This window comes from Anastrepha obliqua, chromosome 3 (genome assembly GCF_027943255.1).
Source record: "Anastrepha obliqua isolate idAnaObli1 chromosome 3, idAnaObli1_1.0, whole genome shotgun sequence".
Lineage (NCBI taxonomy): Eukaryota > Metazoa > Arthropoda > Insecta > Diptera > Tephritidae > Anastrepha > Anastrepha obliqua.
The window spans coordinates 18,530,407-18,549,755 of record NC_072894.1 but is presented as its reverse complement, the minus strand read 5'-3'; the positions used below and the strand labels follow the sequence as shown (position 1 = coordinate 18,549,755).

Genomic DNA, 19,349 nt, shown 5'->3' with positions numbered 1-19,349 from the left:
CAATCAAAGCGGATCCTCAAATTCTAATGTAAAAAAAAATACTGTTGCTATTAAAACAGACCACCTCGATATAGTATAAAAATATGACTTTAAAAATTGCATGCCCAACTTATCGCAACTATAAGAAACCAATTTTTTGTAAAAATTCTCGGTAGTGATTCATATGGAGTAACTTCCTTTGAAGCTCTTGATTTTCGCCCTGTTACAAAGTTGCTAACTACTGAAAATATTCCTTGGCTCTGTTAGGAAGACTAACAGGGAAGGCCAACAAAAGTAATAGCGAAAACCCTTCATCACTCATTTGATCAAAAATTACTCTTAACCCTTTCGCTCCGACTTTCGCAGGGGATTTGCTCAAACTTTATTTTTGAGTTCTTGGATACCCATTGGTACTTTATGTGCATAGAAACTAGATGAAGCTTGTAACTTATGTAGATAACGGTATTTTGAGGTGGGACATATGTGTCCCTACAGTATTTATTTGTCCCAACAGGGTACAAACTACACCTAGAAAGTAGAAACATTTTTTGGTAATAACATATGATTTGTACTTTCATTTATTTTATGAATGTGATGAAGCGAAACATTGTATACAGAATGGCAAATTACAAGCCCGGCAAATAATTTTTGTTCTTTTCTCGACTTTTCGATTGGCGCATGCTACGCACCGACGTCTTTTATACTGCTCTATGAGTAAATGATCCCCCACATTTGCCATTGATTTGTACCTATTCGATGATCTTCCAGACCGACGGGATCGTTTATATACGGTAGATTCCTTTCCTTTTTCAATTAGCGACTCAGCCATCTCGACCAGCACTGGTAAGAAGGCAGGTTTCTTCCTATCCAGCTCCGAATATATAATCCAAGTGTTTACAGCAGCCATCATCATGCCACGATAAAATACTTTTTTCCACCATTTATTTGATTTTCTGTTTATATCTTACAATCCCGACATCTGATCTGCCAAGTCCACACCGCCCATTATTGCGCGGTACGTCTTTACGATGTCAGGGGATGGAAACTCTGCCTCAGTTCCATCTTTCATTTTGCGTCTAATAGTGCTCATTTCAGAGTGTGGCAGTTACTGAGCAGCATTACCTCTTTGAAGTTCTGCCACTTTACCGCTATGGTACCTGCAATCAAGAAAGTTACTTAAAAAATTAATTAAAGGGTTTTAGTTTGACTTCGTACCCGCCGAATTAACTTTGAAAATAGCTTCGCCTCGCTGCAATTTTTCTGGTATTTTCGGAACATTCTTCCGGTCGGATATGAATGTTCCCAAAGCTGGATATTGTATGTTGTTAATAAGATTAACAGTGGTGAAAAAACGATCAAAGCAAAGTGTCACGTCAGGGTTAGAAATCGTTGCTGTAAGATCATTCACAACTCGTTCGCCGAGTGTCCTTTCAAGGACAGATTCTTCTTTCCACAATAGATACTCATGTCATAGGTGTCTCCAGTCAAAGAATCGCAGCGAAGCCACATTTTGATGCCCCGTTTCACTGGCTTGAGTGGCATATATTGCTTGGGCAATGTACATATATACAAAGATATGCTTCTTGGAAACAATTTGCGAAAAATTTCGTAGGGGGTTGAGTGGCGCCCAATATTTACTGCAATTTTGCATTCGCGGTGGTTACTAACCGATTTTCTTGAAACAAACGACTCATTCGGTGTGCTCCAAATAACCGTGCCTGAGGCTTCCTCACCTCGTGCAGGTTGATCGTATATGCCACCATTCTCGTCACTCAATCCGGTCTCCTCTGAATCGCTGGAAGAATCGTCATTGCCAGTGGTTTTATCTAACTCAGGACTATAAATATCATCACTTTCGTCACTAAAATCAGTTCCTAATTTCATGGATTCATCATCATCTTCTTAAAGTAATGCACTAATTTGATCGCGATTTAATTTCGACATTTTTGCTGTCTACGAAGTTGCAAAAATAAAAAAATTAGCTGTGTGATACATTATGTACAACGTACTGCTGGGACATATATGTCCCTATATAAAGCCCTGCTGGGACACATGTATCCCAAAATTAATTTTCGCTGAATATTTTTCACAAAACTCTTATTAAAATATATATTTGCACTTACCAGTAAATGGGCAATATTTTTCTTTAGAAAAATTAACACTTCTTATAAAAATACGTATTATTTCACCAAAATTACGCGTAAATTTGATGCAATATTAACGACTGCTCTCAAACAACTGATCAAAACTAAACACGATTGAAACAGTGTGGAATGCGGATAACGGTAAATTGAAGGTATTGTTCGCAGCTATTGATTAGGACATTTTGGTTGAGTTTCCTATGAAAATTGCAAGTTTCAGGGTGAAGTGAAAATGCTGTGGGATATCAGTGTCCCAGCAGTAGGTCTAAAAGCAGTTAGTGCAATAAGCAAACTTAGATAGAAGTCCAACGAACCGCTTGATAAGTTCCTTTTGACATTTGGTCATCTGAAGCTGAGAAAAAAATGTGTGACTTAAAGCAATTTTTAACACAATTGTTTAGATCGATTTAATTTAATTCCTCAATGCAAAAAATGTCGGTCCTTTGGTTACGATGTGCGAAACGCGCTGGCAAACATTCGACTGCTGATTGCCAAAAAGTGCTGCAATTGCGACAAGCCACACTAAGCTAAGTATCGCGATTGCGCCAATGCAAAATAGGTCCTCAAAGCTTTTATACTGCACTTGGGTACCTTGGAGCACAAGGTCCAGTTCTTAGATTATGACTAAATGTTTTAAACTTATTTTATTGGAAGCAATCATAGTAAACATCCTAAAAATTGAGCAAGGGGTGGCAGCGCTGTTTTAATAAAAGTTGCACTAAAACATCATTTACATTTGGAATTTGCACCAAGGAATTCCAAGTTACTTCCGTTATCGTTGAAACTTGAAAACAACCACTGAAGTTAATTGCGTTTTACAGTGCAACCAGACGCCAGCTAAGATCTGTTGACTGGTATACCGCCTATAATTATGGGATTGAACGCAAAGCACACAGCATAAGGTTCAAGGCTCATTACGACCAAAGGACGATAATTGTATATTTAGCAATAATAATTGTATATAGCAATTCAGCGTGCAGGTTGCAATTCAATTTCATGTGGTAAACCGACTTAGTTGCAATCGGATACAAAGAAAATTCCGGATGTAATGAATTTGTTTGTCCACAAAAACATTCAGACAGCCCATTTGTCTGTTTACTCACTGGTACACCTCGTAATATCTCATGGTGCAACACAAAACCAATGGGCAATCAGGCTAGGCAATACTCTCGTCGAGACAAAATATTTTCAACTTCAGCTTAAACAACTAGGCAAAAGTAAGTACATCACTACTAGAGAGAAGTGCTTTATATTACAAAACAACTTCAGTTGGCAGCGTGGAACAGTACACCCACACCCGAACAAATTCCTAATGAGAAAAAGTATTCGCCCTTTAAAAAACCTAAGCTTTGGAAACGCTGGCAGCAAACCAGTTCTCCAAAAAAGCAAACCTAAATTGAATTTAAAAAATAAACAGATACACACAGCGGTCAAGACATTCAAAAATTATGCATTCAATCGACTTCTGTTCGGGCTCGCTACTGATCAAAGCACTGAGTATTCCATGTTGACCAAATTTTTTTATAAACCAACTCAACATAACGAACAAAAATAACACTTTATAAGGCTCTCATCATGCCCGTCCTATCGTTGGGCGCAGCAGCTTGCACGATGACAACATCCAATGAGGCGCCCCTTGGAGTGTTCGAGAGAAGGACTCTGCGGAAGATTTTTGGACTTTTGCACGTTGGTGACAGCAAGTATTGTCGGCAATGGAACAATGAGCTGTATGAGCTTTACGACGACATAGACATAGCGCAGCGAATAAAGATTCAGTGGCTACGTTAGCTGGGTCATGTCGTCCGAATGGTACAAACGCTCCGTCTCTGAAAGTATTCGATGTGGTACCAGCTGTTGGTAGCAGTGGAAGAGGAAGGTCTTCTCTGCGTTAGAAAGATCAGGAGGAGAAGGATTTACTCAATTAGAGAAGAATTCAATTTAGCGAACCTGTTAAAATTGTCGAGAGAAACTGAGCTAAGATAGGCGAGAAAAAAGGTAAGTCTATTTGCTGATCATTTGGAAAAAACATTTGGTCCTTAAGGAGGCACTGATGAAGTACAACCACAGGGAAGGACATGTCAGAAAACTGAAATCAGGACAGCTACGGGATACCTCCTGATGCTCAAAATGAGACATCAATGCTCCGAGTTAAAGAGCACAGCAAAATGCTCAGTAAGCAATTTCTTCTAGACCATTGTCGGGGTCCAACCCCTATCTATTGGAGATGAAGAGCTTCAGCTGTTTCGCGAGACCCGCGTAACTTTGGCCCAACTACTTTCTGGATGTTGTAGTAGGCTTAACTTCTACTTATCCAGAATCGACCTCGACTTGCCCAATGTCCAGCATGTGAAGGTAAACCGCACGTTACCAACCACCTTTTCAAATGGCCCATCAAATCCGCTTATCTAACACCACTCTCGCTCTGGACCCAATCTGTCGAAACAAGACGTTTTCTGCACATATTAAAAACCACGCGATATCACTCGAAGCTCGTTGTTTCCAAGCTGCTGTGCGCGTTTACTGTACCCATCTGGGGCTGAACTTAGACATGCCAAGATGTTCATAGAGAATATTCAAAATTGTCGTATATGATACTTCAACGATTTCTGTAACGAGGTAACCATTTCTGGAAGGAGGTAGCCTGAGATAGAGACAGATGGCGCAATGTTGTGAATGAAGCAATGATTCACAAAGGTCTCACAGTCCTGAGAAGAATAAGTTGAAGTTTTCGTCCCGATTAACCAGCGATATCTCAAAAATGACTCAACTCGTTTGACAGAAACTTAGTATTTATAGGTGAGATGTACTTGCCATAACAGCATAAAAGATTCTCCAAAAAATAGTAAGGCTCCCTCACCTCCTTAGCTGGGTAAACTTGTTCACATACCTCGTATATTATATTTTTACTTGCTGATTGAATGCAGAACCTATGGGGTTTTAAAATACTGTATACTATTTTTTCAGCAAAAAATGTTTACAATCTAAAAAATCATAGAAGAGTGCGCTTAATATTTTGGCATACTGTGTATCAACGTATGGATTGTCCAGAAGCAGCAGCAGCAGTGGATAGCTGCGACAAACAAAGAGTCATATACTATATTTTACTTTTTTATTGTCTTGTGGGAATATGAGCTTGTAAATTTTATAAGCGCATACATACAAACATATGTTCCTTTTCTATGAGCAAATTTGCATGTGTATGGATGTTAGTTAGTTATATTTGCTTCATTGAAACCGCATACTTGCACCACAATGCAAATGCATTTGAATTTGAATTAGGTTTTCCCTCGGTTGCTAGCGCCTTATACAGGATGGTCCACACTATATTTTTTATCTTCCGTTATTTTCAAAGGGAAAGCTATTTTCAGCTGGAAATTTTAACAGGAAGTCAAATTTGGCCGATTTATGAGTTCAGAAGTTTTCCGTGATATGCCACACAGCCCATGCCACAATGGATCTTTTTTGTGGCACTCCAGTACGGAAGTAGAGTTCTTTTCAGTCGCCTTGGCTATGCCAGCTTGACACCGTTAGTATTTTATTTGTGGGATGCCGTGAAGAACCGATGTTACGTGAACAATGCATTAACAAATCAGGTCTTTGAACTTAATATCAAGCATATCATTCGTGAGGTCAACAAAGTTTTGGAAAGTCACCGTTTGGTGTGGTATATACACTACGAACATTATTGGGTTATTCTTTGTTTAGGATGACGACGAAGGCTGTACCACAACTGTACTTGGTGATCAATGGCGGCCCATGATCGATGAATTTTCGTTTGATTTTTAGTTCCAGTAGGAAGGCGCAACGTCAGATGAATTTACTCAAGACAATGCTATCTGAAGCAAAGGGAATGGAACTGGTGGTGAACGAGGACAAAACGAAGCACCTCCTGTCATCAAGAAACAGACGGTCCACTCGCATATCGGCACACACGTCACTGTTGATAGTTATGATTTCGAGGTTGTAAGACATTTCGTTTATTTAAAAACCAGTATTAACACCAATAATAATGCCAGCCTTGAAATCCAACGGAGAATATTTCTTGGCAACAAATGCTCTTGTGGACTGAGTAGGCAATTGAGTAGCAAAGTTCTCTGTCGACGAACAAAATTCACACTCTACAAGGCTCTCATCATGCCCGTCCTAACATATGGCGCAGAAGCTTGGACGATGCGAACACCCGATGAAGCGACGCTTGGAGTGTTTGAGAGAAAGGTTCTGCGCAAGATATTTGGACCTTTGCACGTTGGCAACGGCGAATATCGCAGGCGATGGAACGATGAGCTGTATGAGCTTTACGATGACATAGACATACCGCAGCGAATAAAGATCCAGCGGCTACGTTGGCTGGGTCATGTCGTCCGAATGGATACAAACACTCCGGTTTTGAAAGTATTCAATGCGGTACCAGCTGGTGGTAGCAGAGGAAGAGGGAGGCCTCCTCTGGTGGAGAAAGACATGGCTCCACTTTGTACGTCTAACTGGCACCGGCGCGAGAAAGAAACGATTGGCTCGCTTTGTTTAACTGTTAAGTAAAATCATCACTGTTATATTTGCTTTTGTTCATATGCATTGTCTACTCATAAATTATAAAGAATTTGCAGAAATCCCATTAGAAAGCAGAAAATCATGTCCAGAGAAATGAATACATCGACCATATCCATGTCAAGATTAATTAGAGATGACCTCCAAATCCTTCCGTCGCTCAACAGGCCATCTTTGGACAAGACGGTTGAAGAAGCAAGCAGCTTCTTCGGTGGCACGCTGTGAACAGCCATGAAAATATTATTTTCACAGATGAAAAAAAATTCACTGTCGAAGAAGTTTTTATTGAGCAAAACGACAAAATCTATGCTAAAACTGCTAAAGACGCAAAAAATGTTGTCCCCAGGGTTCAGCATAGCCACCCTCCAGACTCCATAATGGCTTGGTGGGGGGTCTTCTGTAAAAGCGTTAAGTCTTATCATTTCTGCGAAAAAGAGGTTAAGACCCAGACAAAAGTGTGCCAGGAGGGTGTCTTAGAAGGCGTGGTGAGGCAGTTGAGCAGTGCTCTCTTCAAAGGGTAAGCATTGGACCTTCCAGCGAGATTCCGCTCCAGCACATAAAGCAAAAACCACACAGCAGTGGCTAAAAACAATATTGCTTGGTTCATAGCTGCGGAAGATTGGGCGTCTGGAAGTCCGGATTTGAATCCATTGGACTAAAGTTTGTGGTCAGAATTGGAGAACATGAACTGTCGAAGACCTCACGAAATTTGGATAGTTTCAAACAATCTTTGATTCGAGCAGTGACGTCAATATCCATGGAAACAGTGCGTGCTGCAATAGCTGAGGGACTAATCGTTTGAAAGCATGTGTAAAAGCAAATGGTGACCATTTCGAGTGAAAGTTTAAAATTTTGTTTTCGAAAATTTCCTTGATTAAATAAAACTAACTTCATGAAAAAAAGTATTATAATTTCTTATCTACATATAACGGATTTAGAGATTGCCTGTCTTGCTTAGAGGAGGCGGCTAGCACTAAGTATTTTCCTTGTGAGTGACCCACATTTGCTAGAGCAGAGCTACGTATTTTAGGTTCCGATGTCATGAGAATAAGTAATAATCGTTCTCTTAAACTGGAGGATATTTATCAAGGATTTATCAAAGATTCTGGAAAATTCTCACAGGTCGAACTACCTTTATTCCTGTTTCAATTCTATCTTTCTCCATCTGTTACTTTTCTCCTTTCCTTCTTGATTAGCTACCCTTTCACTTTTCAGAGCTTTAAATAGTATGGGATTTTGTAGCCCGAGTGTTTCAGGAGTTAGCAAATCTCTCGATGCTTCTTAGCTCGACATTTCAATTTTCAAATTTCATTTGTAGTAGAGCCAGAAAGCGTCTGAGAAAAGTGGGTTAACAGCATGCGCTACAGCGAGGCCTCGACTAGGCAGCCACATGAATGGGATCATGTTCCATAAAAGTAGGAATATTGGTTTTTTGCTCTAAAGATACCACTTTTTGGACCACCCTTGACATACACTTTTTGGTATTTTGTTTTATTTCTCAGCTTATTTGTGAAAGTATAACTACAGCTTATGAAAACACTAATAAGAAATTAAATATAAAACATGTGGGAGCGCAGCAGGCGGGTAAAAGAGAATGCATTCCTTTGTGATTATTGTAACTCGTAGGCATTGCGTGGTTTCCCAGATAATTGCCAAAGTAAATATGCGCTGCATACGCATTTTATTTCATTGTAGTTGGTATGCTTTTATTGTGAATGATTTTATTTTAGACTCACTCTTATGTTACACTTCATGTTGCACAGTCCAGGCCCAGCTTATGCCCACAGCCGATGGGGAAAATATCTAATTTCCAAACCTCATATTAAAATTTGTAATTATTATTATTTAAATTAGCTAGAACTTTGCTTATGAGCTCGCATTCATATCTATCATTCATTAAGTTTTTCTCTTTGATATGCCGTAATTATTGTGTTTTTGCCGTTTTTCATTGCATTTATGTGCGATATTTCTCTTTCACATGGAGTTCTTGTTTTTCAATTCGTTTATGCTTCATTTTTATTGCAGAATTTGCATTTCACGTGGATGTGGCGACTGCATATAAAATTATTGCCGACACATTCAACGAAAAAGAAATTTGCGAACTAACAGAGATTCAACTATTTCCGCCACAAAAAATGGTCAGCATCGTGCAGAAGGGTTCACCATTACGCAAAATGATTACATACGGGTAAATATGTGCGCTGGTATTTTATTAGCCGCATATTCATGCATCTCAAAACCCATTTAGAAAAATAACTAAATGTATGTGTGTGATTTTGGTTGTTTAGTTTTATTTACGTTCCAATTATGCTGCATAAATTAGAAATTATTCGAGTGTGCTATGCATTGCGGTCGGATTTTATTTGCCATTTGTCTGTGAAAATCAACAGTTTTATCTGAATTTGTATTTACTTTAAAGTTTTTACCAAACATTTCATTTAGCGAGGTAATCAATTAACTGAATGAATGCAATACCAACCCTGTAGGGACGCGCTAAACTCGGCTCGGACTGAGCTTTACGGGTATATACACGCGTACATTTTTATTAGTAAAATTTAATTTGGGTTGGCTGTTATTCCTAAGAGGCAAACAAATTCATGGCAGCGACGCCGCTTTACCATTATTGAGGTAGATCTACTACATTTTGGGTGATTTTTCATCTCTACCACCACAACTTGCTTCTACCTCCACTGCAATTTTACTGAAATAAAATAATTAAATTAATTTGCCAAAATAAATCTTTTTCATAAAGGTTGAACAGCTAATTTTCGCTTTAATATGGATTTAAAAGTCATCACAAATTTATTGTAAAATTGTTAGTTGAAGAGCTGACGGTGCTGCCAAACATTTCAAAATATCTGGTGCGTTCACAAAACCGCGGTGGCCACCATTCCTGAAGTGTTGCGTAGATTCGAATCTCCGTGCACGAAACAGCAAAATGATAGGAAAAGATTTCTTCTAATAGCGGTCACCCATCGGCAGACACTGACAAGCCTCCGAGTTTATTGCTGCCACAAAGAAGCTCCTAATAAAAAACATCTGCTGTAGGTCTTCCTATTTGTGGAACAACATCAGACGCACGCCAAAAATAGGAGGAGGAGCGATGCTCTGAAGAAAACTATCCCGTACGAGAGGCATGAATGCATAGAAAATGACAAACATAGTTATAGGCTGTCGAAATCGAAAAATGATGAAAATATCAATAAGGTGAAAGAAAAGTTGATCAGTAACTACAAATTAACCATCAAAGAGCTGGGAGAGGACTTGAACATTGGATCTATTGAGGAAATTATAGTTAATGATTTGGGTTTGCGCCATGTTGCTGCAAAGGTGATCCTAAAGCATTTAATTTTTATGCAAAAAAGGGACCGCTTTGATATCGTCAAAGTCATGATTTTCAAAGAAGAATCCGACTCAACATGCATCAAATGCATAAATATTGGAGTTGAGACGTGGGTTTATGAGTACGAGTTGCAATCGTGAATCACGTCGCTTTCAAACAAAAAAAAAAAACAAGAAGCGATTATAGAAGTATTTCAAACATTGCTATCAAAAGTAAAATTCTTCTGATTAAAGATCAACGAAATCAAAACGAAGTATTCCGCAAGACTTAACACGTTGAGAAAAGCGTGAGATCTTAGAATTGGCGATCATGAATTTGAAACCGTGGGCAAAATTAAATACCTCGGACTGCTTCTCAGTAGAACAGTTGATACAACGATTGCTAACCAACACCGTGTACAGGTTGTAAACATAACAAATTTTGCCCACGTTAAACGGTTAAACAGCAAGCTCTTGAGAAAGAAAACGAGAATCAAAATATATAAAACACTGATTCGACCACAGGCAATGTATGGTTGTGAAACGTGGACATTGAAAGCGGATACAATTAAACAATTAAGCATATTGGAAATAAGAATACTGAGGAGAATACTTGGTTCAGTTCGAGAAAAACATCATCAGATATAACAGCGAGCTAGACGAACTCCTACAAGGTGGAAACGTGGTGCGGTTTACCAAATTACAGCGCTTTCGATATCTGGGATATGTTTGCAGAGGGCCAGTTAGAAGAATACCTCGTTAGATTTTGGATGCACACATGTTTGGTGAAAAGTGAGGACGAACAGAGAAGCAAGCATTTCTCTTTTGAAAATTACTATTATATATTATTTATCTCCCATTTTGAATACGAAACTTTCTTGGAAAAATAGTAATATATGTGCAAAGTTTTATTAAAAGATAGTAATTTTTGCTCGAGTGATTGTGCGCCCGGACAGACGAACAGATATGGCTAGCTAGACTCATGCTATGATGAGTATTTTAGTATGTAAGGGTTGGTCAGATTAGATGTACCTTTTCCAATAGGGTTTGTTTAACAGATCTCGCATGACTACTGCCAAATTAAACTCATAATTTCTTCACTATTTACTGGCATTTCAGTGTGGAAGACGCCTCAAAAATGTTTACAAATCATACATTTGTGTGATGTAAGCCGATGCTCTGTGAAAAGTGTTCATCGTGCGCTCAGTCCAACTTATGGCGTTCAGCGATGAGGCCCAAACTTGGCTTAATGGCTACGGCAATAAGCAAACTTGCCTTATTTGGGCCGAAGAGCAATCGGAAGCCATTCAAGAACGGCCGTTATATGTATTGAAAATAACCGTTTGATGCGGTCCATGGGCTGGTGGAATCATCGGCTGATATTGAAGCCCGTGATCTTCGCGACCTTCCAACAAGACGGCGCTACTTTCCATATAGGCCGTGAAATAATGGATTTACTGTGTCGTCGTTTCGGTGTGCAACTTATCTCTCGTCTCTGCCCAGTGGATTGACCAGGATATCACACCTTTTGACATATATTTGTAGGGGTATGTAAAGTATGAATGCTTTGTAGATAGGCCAACTTCGATTGAGGCATTTGAAGCCAACATTACTACAGTTATTCTCGAGATACCGACCGAAGTCCGCTAGCGAGTCGCGAGTTATTCAAAATTTGTGTTTAGAGATGACCAAATTACGGCAGTTCCCAGGGATTATCTTTAAAAAATAAATGTCAAGAATGGTTCTACACAAAAATAATAAAAGTCTCCCAATCAATTTGAATTTTCATTATTTTAATATATTTCAATACTTTCGCCCTATAGTAGTAGTAGTGTAGTAAGTTTTTATTTATTTATAAATATTGCTTCTTATATTTCAATAATTTATACAATAATTCATTTAAATATATAAATACATAAAGAAAGAAATATTAAATTTGTGGCAATAAATTGTTGTCTGTCACAGCTCAAAATTTAATCAAAAATTAAACTCTGCAATAAGAAATTCTCTATGGTATTAGGTTGAGTATATAAAGCAAGTTAGACTTTTCCAATTGAGGCCATTAGTTAAATCTATTACTCCTGCTTCGTATAGTTTCGCTGCGTTTAGGTATCTTCTTCTGATCTCCTTCAGTACCGAACATCTTCCTAAGAAGTGCTGCATGTCTTCTTCTTTTTCTTCGTTTAAATTGCGAAGGGGGCAAATTCTCTGAGCGTTTTCAAATGTAGTGGCATTTAACTTTAGTAAACCACATCTTGCTTTGAAAATTGTTGTAATGTCGCATATCTTCTTTAATGTATAATTCCCCTTTTGGGTAGTCTAAGTGTTTGTAAATTCGCGTCTTGCCATGCTCAAATCTTTTAACTTCATTTTGGTCAGAAGCACACTGCACACAGTGATCTTGCTAGGCTGTAGCGGTAATGTGTTCTTCAAACTTCAGGCCAAACTTCTTTGCCATGTCGCTTGGATGCTTACACCAAACACACATTTTTATTTAAGATGCCTTATGTTAGTTTGCGCGAGAGTCTGTTGTAAGTGTATTTATATAGTAAATGGTTTTTTAAATATAGCGCATGGGTGAAAACGTCCCGGGCTTAACAAAGAAACACGTTTTTTTTGTTCACAATTAACTTTATTCATCAACGTAATTTCAATACCACTTTTGTAGAACTATTTATCTGTTGTCTTCAAATAATTCTCAGTTCCAGTGATAACCTTTTTATTCGAGCGAAATTTTTACCGATGAGCATTTTTTTACATCTGCGAATAGCCAGTAGTCGCTGAAAGCCAAATCTGGTGAATACGGTGAATGTGGGAGCAATTAGAAGTTCAATTCATGTATATGTGGTTTTGCTATAGTTTTGATTGACTTGTTACACGGTGTGTTTTGGTCAACAATCAGCAAATGCGGTACCCATTTCGAACAGAGCTTTCTCCAAAACATTCTCTTGACAGCTTTACGATGTCAGCTAGCTCACGCAATTTCATTTTTTCATCATTCAAAATGATTTTGTGGATATTTTTGATGTTTTCTGGTGTTACCCCCTCATTTGGACGTACGTTGGTTTCAAGTGCTTATGCATTATTCGGTTTAAACACGGATAGTATAAAGACTCTCTTAACTAAGCAACGTTGAAGTATATCTAGTTCATCAAATAAAGCATAACCCCAAACTTGAGGGGCGTAAGTTTGATTTTAATGAGATGGATGGCTTCACTCTATGTGCTCTTACGGTGTTTTTTGTGTGTTTCTTTAAAAGCGCGTAAAACGGAAACGAGAAAAGATTTTCTATTAATGTTTTCAATATTTTATTTTTTGATCCATTGTTAAAAGATAAAAATTTGGTCATACGAGGTTCCTTCCAAAAAAAGTTATGTTGCTGGCGACACGGATTCCGGGACTCACAGGTGTCTGAAATCAAAAAGACAAAAAGATTCTTGTTCAGTATGAATGTCGTCATCGTGTGAGCTATGATCTTTAAAGAAAAGAAAATTTGGCTAATCCAGAAGAGTAAATAAATTGTCTTCGAAAGCTTGTTTGTCGCGAAGTGTTCTTCGGAGCCTTGTCATATTGAAATTTCCAAATCGGGTGAACTACGATATTAAAATTAAAAAAACATTCACAAAATCGCGGGCGGTCAAAGTAAAAAAAGGGTTAAAACCCAGGGTTAAACGGTCAAAAAATTACTACACATTTTTGTTCCGAATGAGCGTAGTTCACACGACAACGGCATGAATTCTACGTCATTGAAATTTTGTTCCATCAAAATCCTGAAGTCAGTGGAACCTATATCTGTGCCCATTGTCCTTGTTAAGACCATTTTTTGAAGGTTGACAACTTTTTGAACGAACCTCGTATCACCAAGTTATTATTTTTTAGCAAATTATTATTTTTTAACAATAGATCAAAAACTAAAATATTCAAAACAAAAAAAAATTTTTCCTTGTTTCCGTTTTACACGCTTTTAAAAAACGCCCTTAAAACACCTTTTCAAATGAGGCGAGGGCCTTGAAATTGAAATTTGAAAAGGTCGAGCCCATTGTATTTAAAGCTCTGGAAAGGGGGTAGATAGTCAAGGAGGAAAGGAGAAAAGTATCAGAGAAAGAGATAGGAAAGAATAGAAACAGAGATAGAGATAGTTAGTCATGTGAGAATTCCAGATTCTTTGGCAAATCTGTAAATATCCTCCAGTTTTAGAGAACGAATATTACTCATTCTCATGACATCGGAACTCAACACTCGTAGCCTTGCTCTAGCAAAGGCAGGATGCTCACAGAGAAAGTGCTCAGTGCTATCCGCCTCCTCCAAGCATGACAAGCATACTGGGTCCTCGATGATTCCAAAGGTGGTCATATGCTGACCCCATGGGTTGTGTCCTGTAATGATACCGACCATCAACTAAACGTCTTTCTTTCTAAGTTTTAGTAGAAAGTTTGACAGTTTTCTGTTCGGACTTGTCAAAAAACACTTTGCAGTTCTGCAGCGTTCTAGACCGGACCATCGCTCTTTATGCAGATTGCTTACATAATCACTGATCCAATTCATGATTCCTGCGAAAATGATTCCGATTATTGACTCTGGTCCTTGTGAGGAACCCATGATCCACGGTTCGCCAATTCATCGGCAATTTCGTTTCCTTCAACACGGGAGTGTCCCGGAACCCATATAAGTACAAGCCTTTTTTGCCTTGCGACAGAATTGAGCTTCTTCTTACATTCCTGAACAATCTTTGAGGTTTGCTTCGCGTTCTCTAGAGCCTTCAGTGCAGCCTGATTGTCACTGCAGACTCCAATCTGTTTCCCGCTCCATCTCCTCTCGATTATCCATTCGGCTACTTTCAGGATGGCAAAAACTTCTGTTTGGAAAACAGTTGCCATTTCCGCCATAGCATAGTGATACTTATTGTTATCGTTTAAATACCATCCTGCTCCCGACTTTATTTGATTCTTGGACTCATCGGTAAAGAAAATATCTGTCAAACCTCTCTGCATGCATTCTAGATTGCTCGAATGGAAATCTGACATCAAATTTCCTTCCAAATGAAACTGTGGGTATCAGGTCGTCTTTAGGTGCCAAAAACAGTGAATACTGCTCAGATAGCAACTTAAAGATTTCTCTGTGTCCCGAAGTTTCGTCTTCGTGCCAGAAACCATATTTATGGAGTCTACACATTGCTTTTATTGCTTCCTGTTGTTTATTCAGATCCAGGGGGAGCAAATCAAGCACAGCATTTAGGACCTCACCAGAGGTTGTACTCATGGCACCCGTGATGCATAAACATACACTTCTTTGCAGTCTATATAGTTCCCGGATTGTGGACTTAACCATGCTCCAGCGCCACCATACTACAGAAGCGTAAGTGATGATTGGTCTGATAAGTGCTGTGTATATCCATAGGCCCACAGCAGATTTCACACCCCAGGTTTTGCCAAAGACTCTGCGGCACTGCTGAGAAATCCTCAATGCGCGTTTCACCTTCAGCGAAACTTGAGTTTCTCAAGTCAGCTTCTTATCCATGTTTACTCCTAGATATTTGACTTTCTCAGAGAGACTGAGTGTCACAATTTGTAGTGGTGGAAGGCTAATTCCATCTAGTTTCCGTTTTCTCGCGAACAAGACTAAGTTAGTTTTGTGCGGATTGATGGAAAGATCTTGTCTCATGCACCAGTCATCGATTTTGTCAAGAATCCTCTGCAAGGATTTATCCGATGTTAGCGCACAGACATCGTCCGCATATGCTTGGACTTGAAACCCGAGTTCTTGCTTCTCGGCTAGTAGAGAGTCTACGACGAAGCACAACAGCAGCAGAGAAAGAACACCCCCTTGGGGACATCCTTGCTTGGCCCTGACTGTGGTTAGTTCTTCACTGCTTTCACCAGCGGTTAACAGCCTCTCAAAGAGCATGGAATATATTCATTTTACAATGGTTTGATGAACTCCGTGTCGTTTGGAAGAAGAACATATTGAGCCGAAAGTGGCATTATCAAAAGCCCACTCAATGTTCACGAACACGCCCTTTGTTTATTCGACAGCTTCCAGCCCGGATTCAATCTTGCTAACAAGATCGTGTAAGGCTGATTCACAAGATTTTCCACTCTGGTAAGCGTGTTGATTTCTACTAAGTGGACTTCTCGGCAATACCCCCACTCGAATATGTTTCTCCACCACTCGTTTCAGACTTTTCAACATGAACGATGTCAAACTGATTGGTCTAAAACTTTTTGCTAGGGAATAGTCAATTTTTCCTGGTTTCGGAATAAATACTACTCTTACGCGTCGCCATTGGGATGGTATATAACCAAATGCAAGACAGGCAGTGAAGATCCTTTTCAAGACCTTAATAAGCCTGTCTCCTCCTTTTTAAGAATATATCCATTCCGTCAGGTCCAGGGGTCTTAAAATTCTCAAAGGAAGACAAGGAAAACCTTATCGATTATTTTGTCACTATACGACTAGCAATATACCAGCTGTACCTAAAGGTTCCACCGTTGCCACCGTTATTGTTCATGCCTCTCTCTACTTCAGAGAGAGAGTTCTACAACGCGGCAAATGGGTTTCGAGTAGAGCATTAAACTTTTCCGATTTTGAAATTGTGTATGAACCATCAGGTTTTCGAATGGAGCCCAACCTTACTAAGCGGTCTAGATGGAGGACCTTACAAAGTATCGCTGTTTCCCTCATTTATTCGACGTTACTGCAGAAATTTCTATAGGATTCAAGTTTGGCTTTCCGTACTTTTTTCTTATATTCTCTCTGTGTAAGTCGATGATTAGCCCAGTCCTCTTTTGTTTGGGTCTTTAAGGCCTTATTAAGAAGTTTTCTGGTCCGTACACGAAGCTTCGGCAGTTCAGGGTTCCACCAAGGAACCGCTTTCCCCGGTCTACTTTGCCTGAGTGGGCACAGTTCCTCAAAGCAATTGACTAAAGTACCGTCTAATTTCTTAGTAGCATCTTCAATCATTTCTACTGATTTGAGTTTTTTCAGGTTTGGTAATCGCTTTGTTACAAGCTCACCATACCTGTCCCAGTCCATATTTCGAGGATTCCTACCGGAAGGTATTGATATTGGCGAAGGTCTTAATACTAGCTTTTACTGCAGTATTTCTGCCTTCTAATTGCTTGCCGAACGAACACCATTTTGGGTGTGAGAATGACACCAAGATATTTATATTCTGCCTCCACTTTATTTTCTTCGCCTTGGTACCACCATGCCTGGGAAAGCCGTCCACCTCTTCTAAAGCACATCATCTCCGATTTATTTGGGTTTCTTTCCAGATTCCAATCAGTGCAGTATTTCTCCAGGGTATTATTCATAGATTGCATGACCTTAGGGTTATCAACCACCCTCCAAATAGTCGTGCAACTCATGTATGTATGAAGTGAAGAGTGATGGCGTGAACAGACTTCCTCATTTCACGCCAGTGCAGGTTTTAAACTAGTCGGATACTTCCTTTCCCGGCCAAAACGCTGACGTAGATATTTTCTATGAGGTTTGTTATATCCGTGGATATTTTCATCTGAAACTAAAGTTAGCTGTAAATATGTTGACTTGTGTTGGCACGACTATAATACAAAAGCCCCCAGCTAAGGGCGAAAAAAATAAATAAAAGTACATATCAATAACGCATAGCTTAGAAATAGTGCTGTTAAAGTGAATTTCATTCTCTGGACGATGATTTTTCTACTTAATATTTATACGTGTATGTGTAGCCTTACATAGGCATCTCAATTTTCATTGAAGTTCACACACAAGCGCACATGCCCTAATGCTCTACGTATAGTGTTTCCCTGCTGGTAGCTCCCTGAAGTATGCTACATACTTATTTGTTTCTTATCTTTCCTACACATTCACATTACAAAGAGCCAGTGGTTCCCTCTTTATCGTGTAACGCTCCTCTACTCTCTAAATTGCCATGCAGCTGCTGCAATTTTTATCAAGTAAGATAGCACATGGAAATATCGAAAGCAACAATAAAATTGAGTTAAAAGTTAAAAGTGCTGTGGTCATGTACATAATGTTCTTTCAAGGGAAGAGTTTCTATTTTTCAAAAGTACTGTTAGACTGCTGATAGCCATAAACAACGCACAGAAGGTTGCAAGCAATGCAAAATATGCAACTTGCTATGGCACAGAAGCAAAGAAAAATAATTGAGAAAATTATGAGGAGACAATATTGTACGCTGGCAATACTCTAGAGCTTTGAAATATGCAAGTAAACGTAGAGCTATGTGGGTGTGTAATAAATAGAAAAGATGCTGAAGTAAGTAAACAAAAAATGAAGTAAAAGAGTAGCAGGCATAAGACGGGCGAAAAGTGCCAGAGTGTGGATATACTGAGCATATACGAGTATATATTTGGGAGGTTTGGTGCAGAAATGTTGAATATTTCATATGAGAAACGAGCAAGCAGAATCAAGCATTTCCAAAAATTCTATATTGAATTTAATAAAATTGAGTGATTAACTTCCATGTTTCGTCGAACTTGTGTAAACAGATAAATTCACCGATAAATCAGTTCGACAGCGTATAGAGCAAAAAAGATTGTATTTTGGCTTGGGTTCTGTTTGAGAATAGAAAACAGAACCCTATATAAACCCTATAAATGACAGTTAAATTTAGTAGTCAAGGAAGATACCACCGCATGCTGTATCGATGGAACCAAAATGAATTGCGGCATCGGCGCGGAAACTTTCAAGTCCTTTTGCCTTGGGAATTGGTATAGTATCTTTCTAACAGAGGTTCTCGAGATAAGTGAACCTTGCAGGATAATCAGAAATCATCCACAACAACTATCAGAAACACGTATTTTTCAGATAGTCAAGCAGCCTTCTGAGCTTTAAAGTCACCAATTCAACCAATTCAAAAATCGTCAGACAATGCAAAGAAAGACTTCATGTTTTAGTGCGCATGACAGACATACGCTCATCTCTCATCTGGGTACTTGACCATTAGGAACATAGAAGAAACTGAGGAAACTGATGAACTGGCAAGGCAAAGGGCATCCCATACCCGAAGTGATAGCAGTGGGCTGTCCCCAAAATGTCTGCATTCTCTTGCAATGCCAGAAGGAAGTTGTTAACAGTAAAAGCTTGGTGACATTCGGTTCAGTGTCGGAATACCAAATTTAGTTTTAAAATCGGTAAAACGTTTACTGAAACATTTGAATTGATGAAAAAAGTTTATGGCGTTGATTATCTATCTCGTGCCAGAGTTCATGAGTGGTTTACACGTTTCAGTAATGGTTCTCAGGACGTTAATGACAATGAACAAAAATCAGTAATCACCGAAAAATGTATCAAAAATGAACCGTAATCATCGTTGAAACTCATGGAATGGGAGTTGAATATCTCCAAAAGATCGATTTA

General features: G+C 39.0%; 1 protein-coding gene across 1 annotated transcript in view; it reads left to right on the top strand.

Moving 5' to 3' along the window:
* The window catches only part of LOC129240698 (uncharacterized), a 106,357-nt gene that overhangs the window by 68,967 nt on the left and 18,041 nt on the right, over positions 1–19,349 (top strand). Inside the window, exon 11 of the mRNA XM_054876652.1 lies at positions 8,691–8,853. Within this exon, the coding sequence (XP_054732627.1) occupies positions 8,691–8,853 (163 nt within the window). The remainder of the gene's footprint in view (positions 1–8,690; positions 8,854–19,349) is intronic.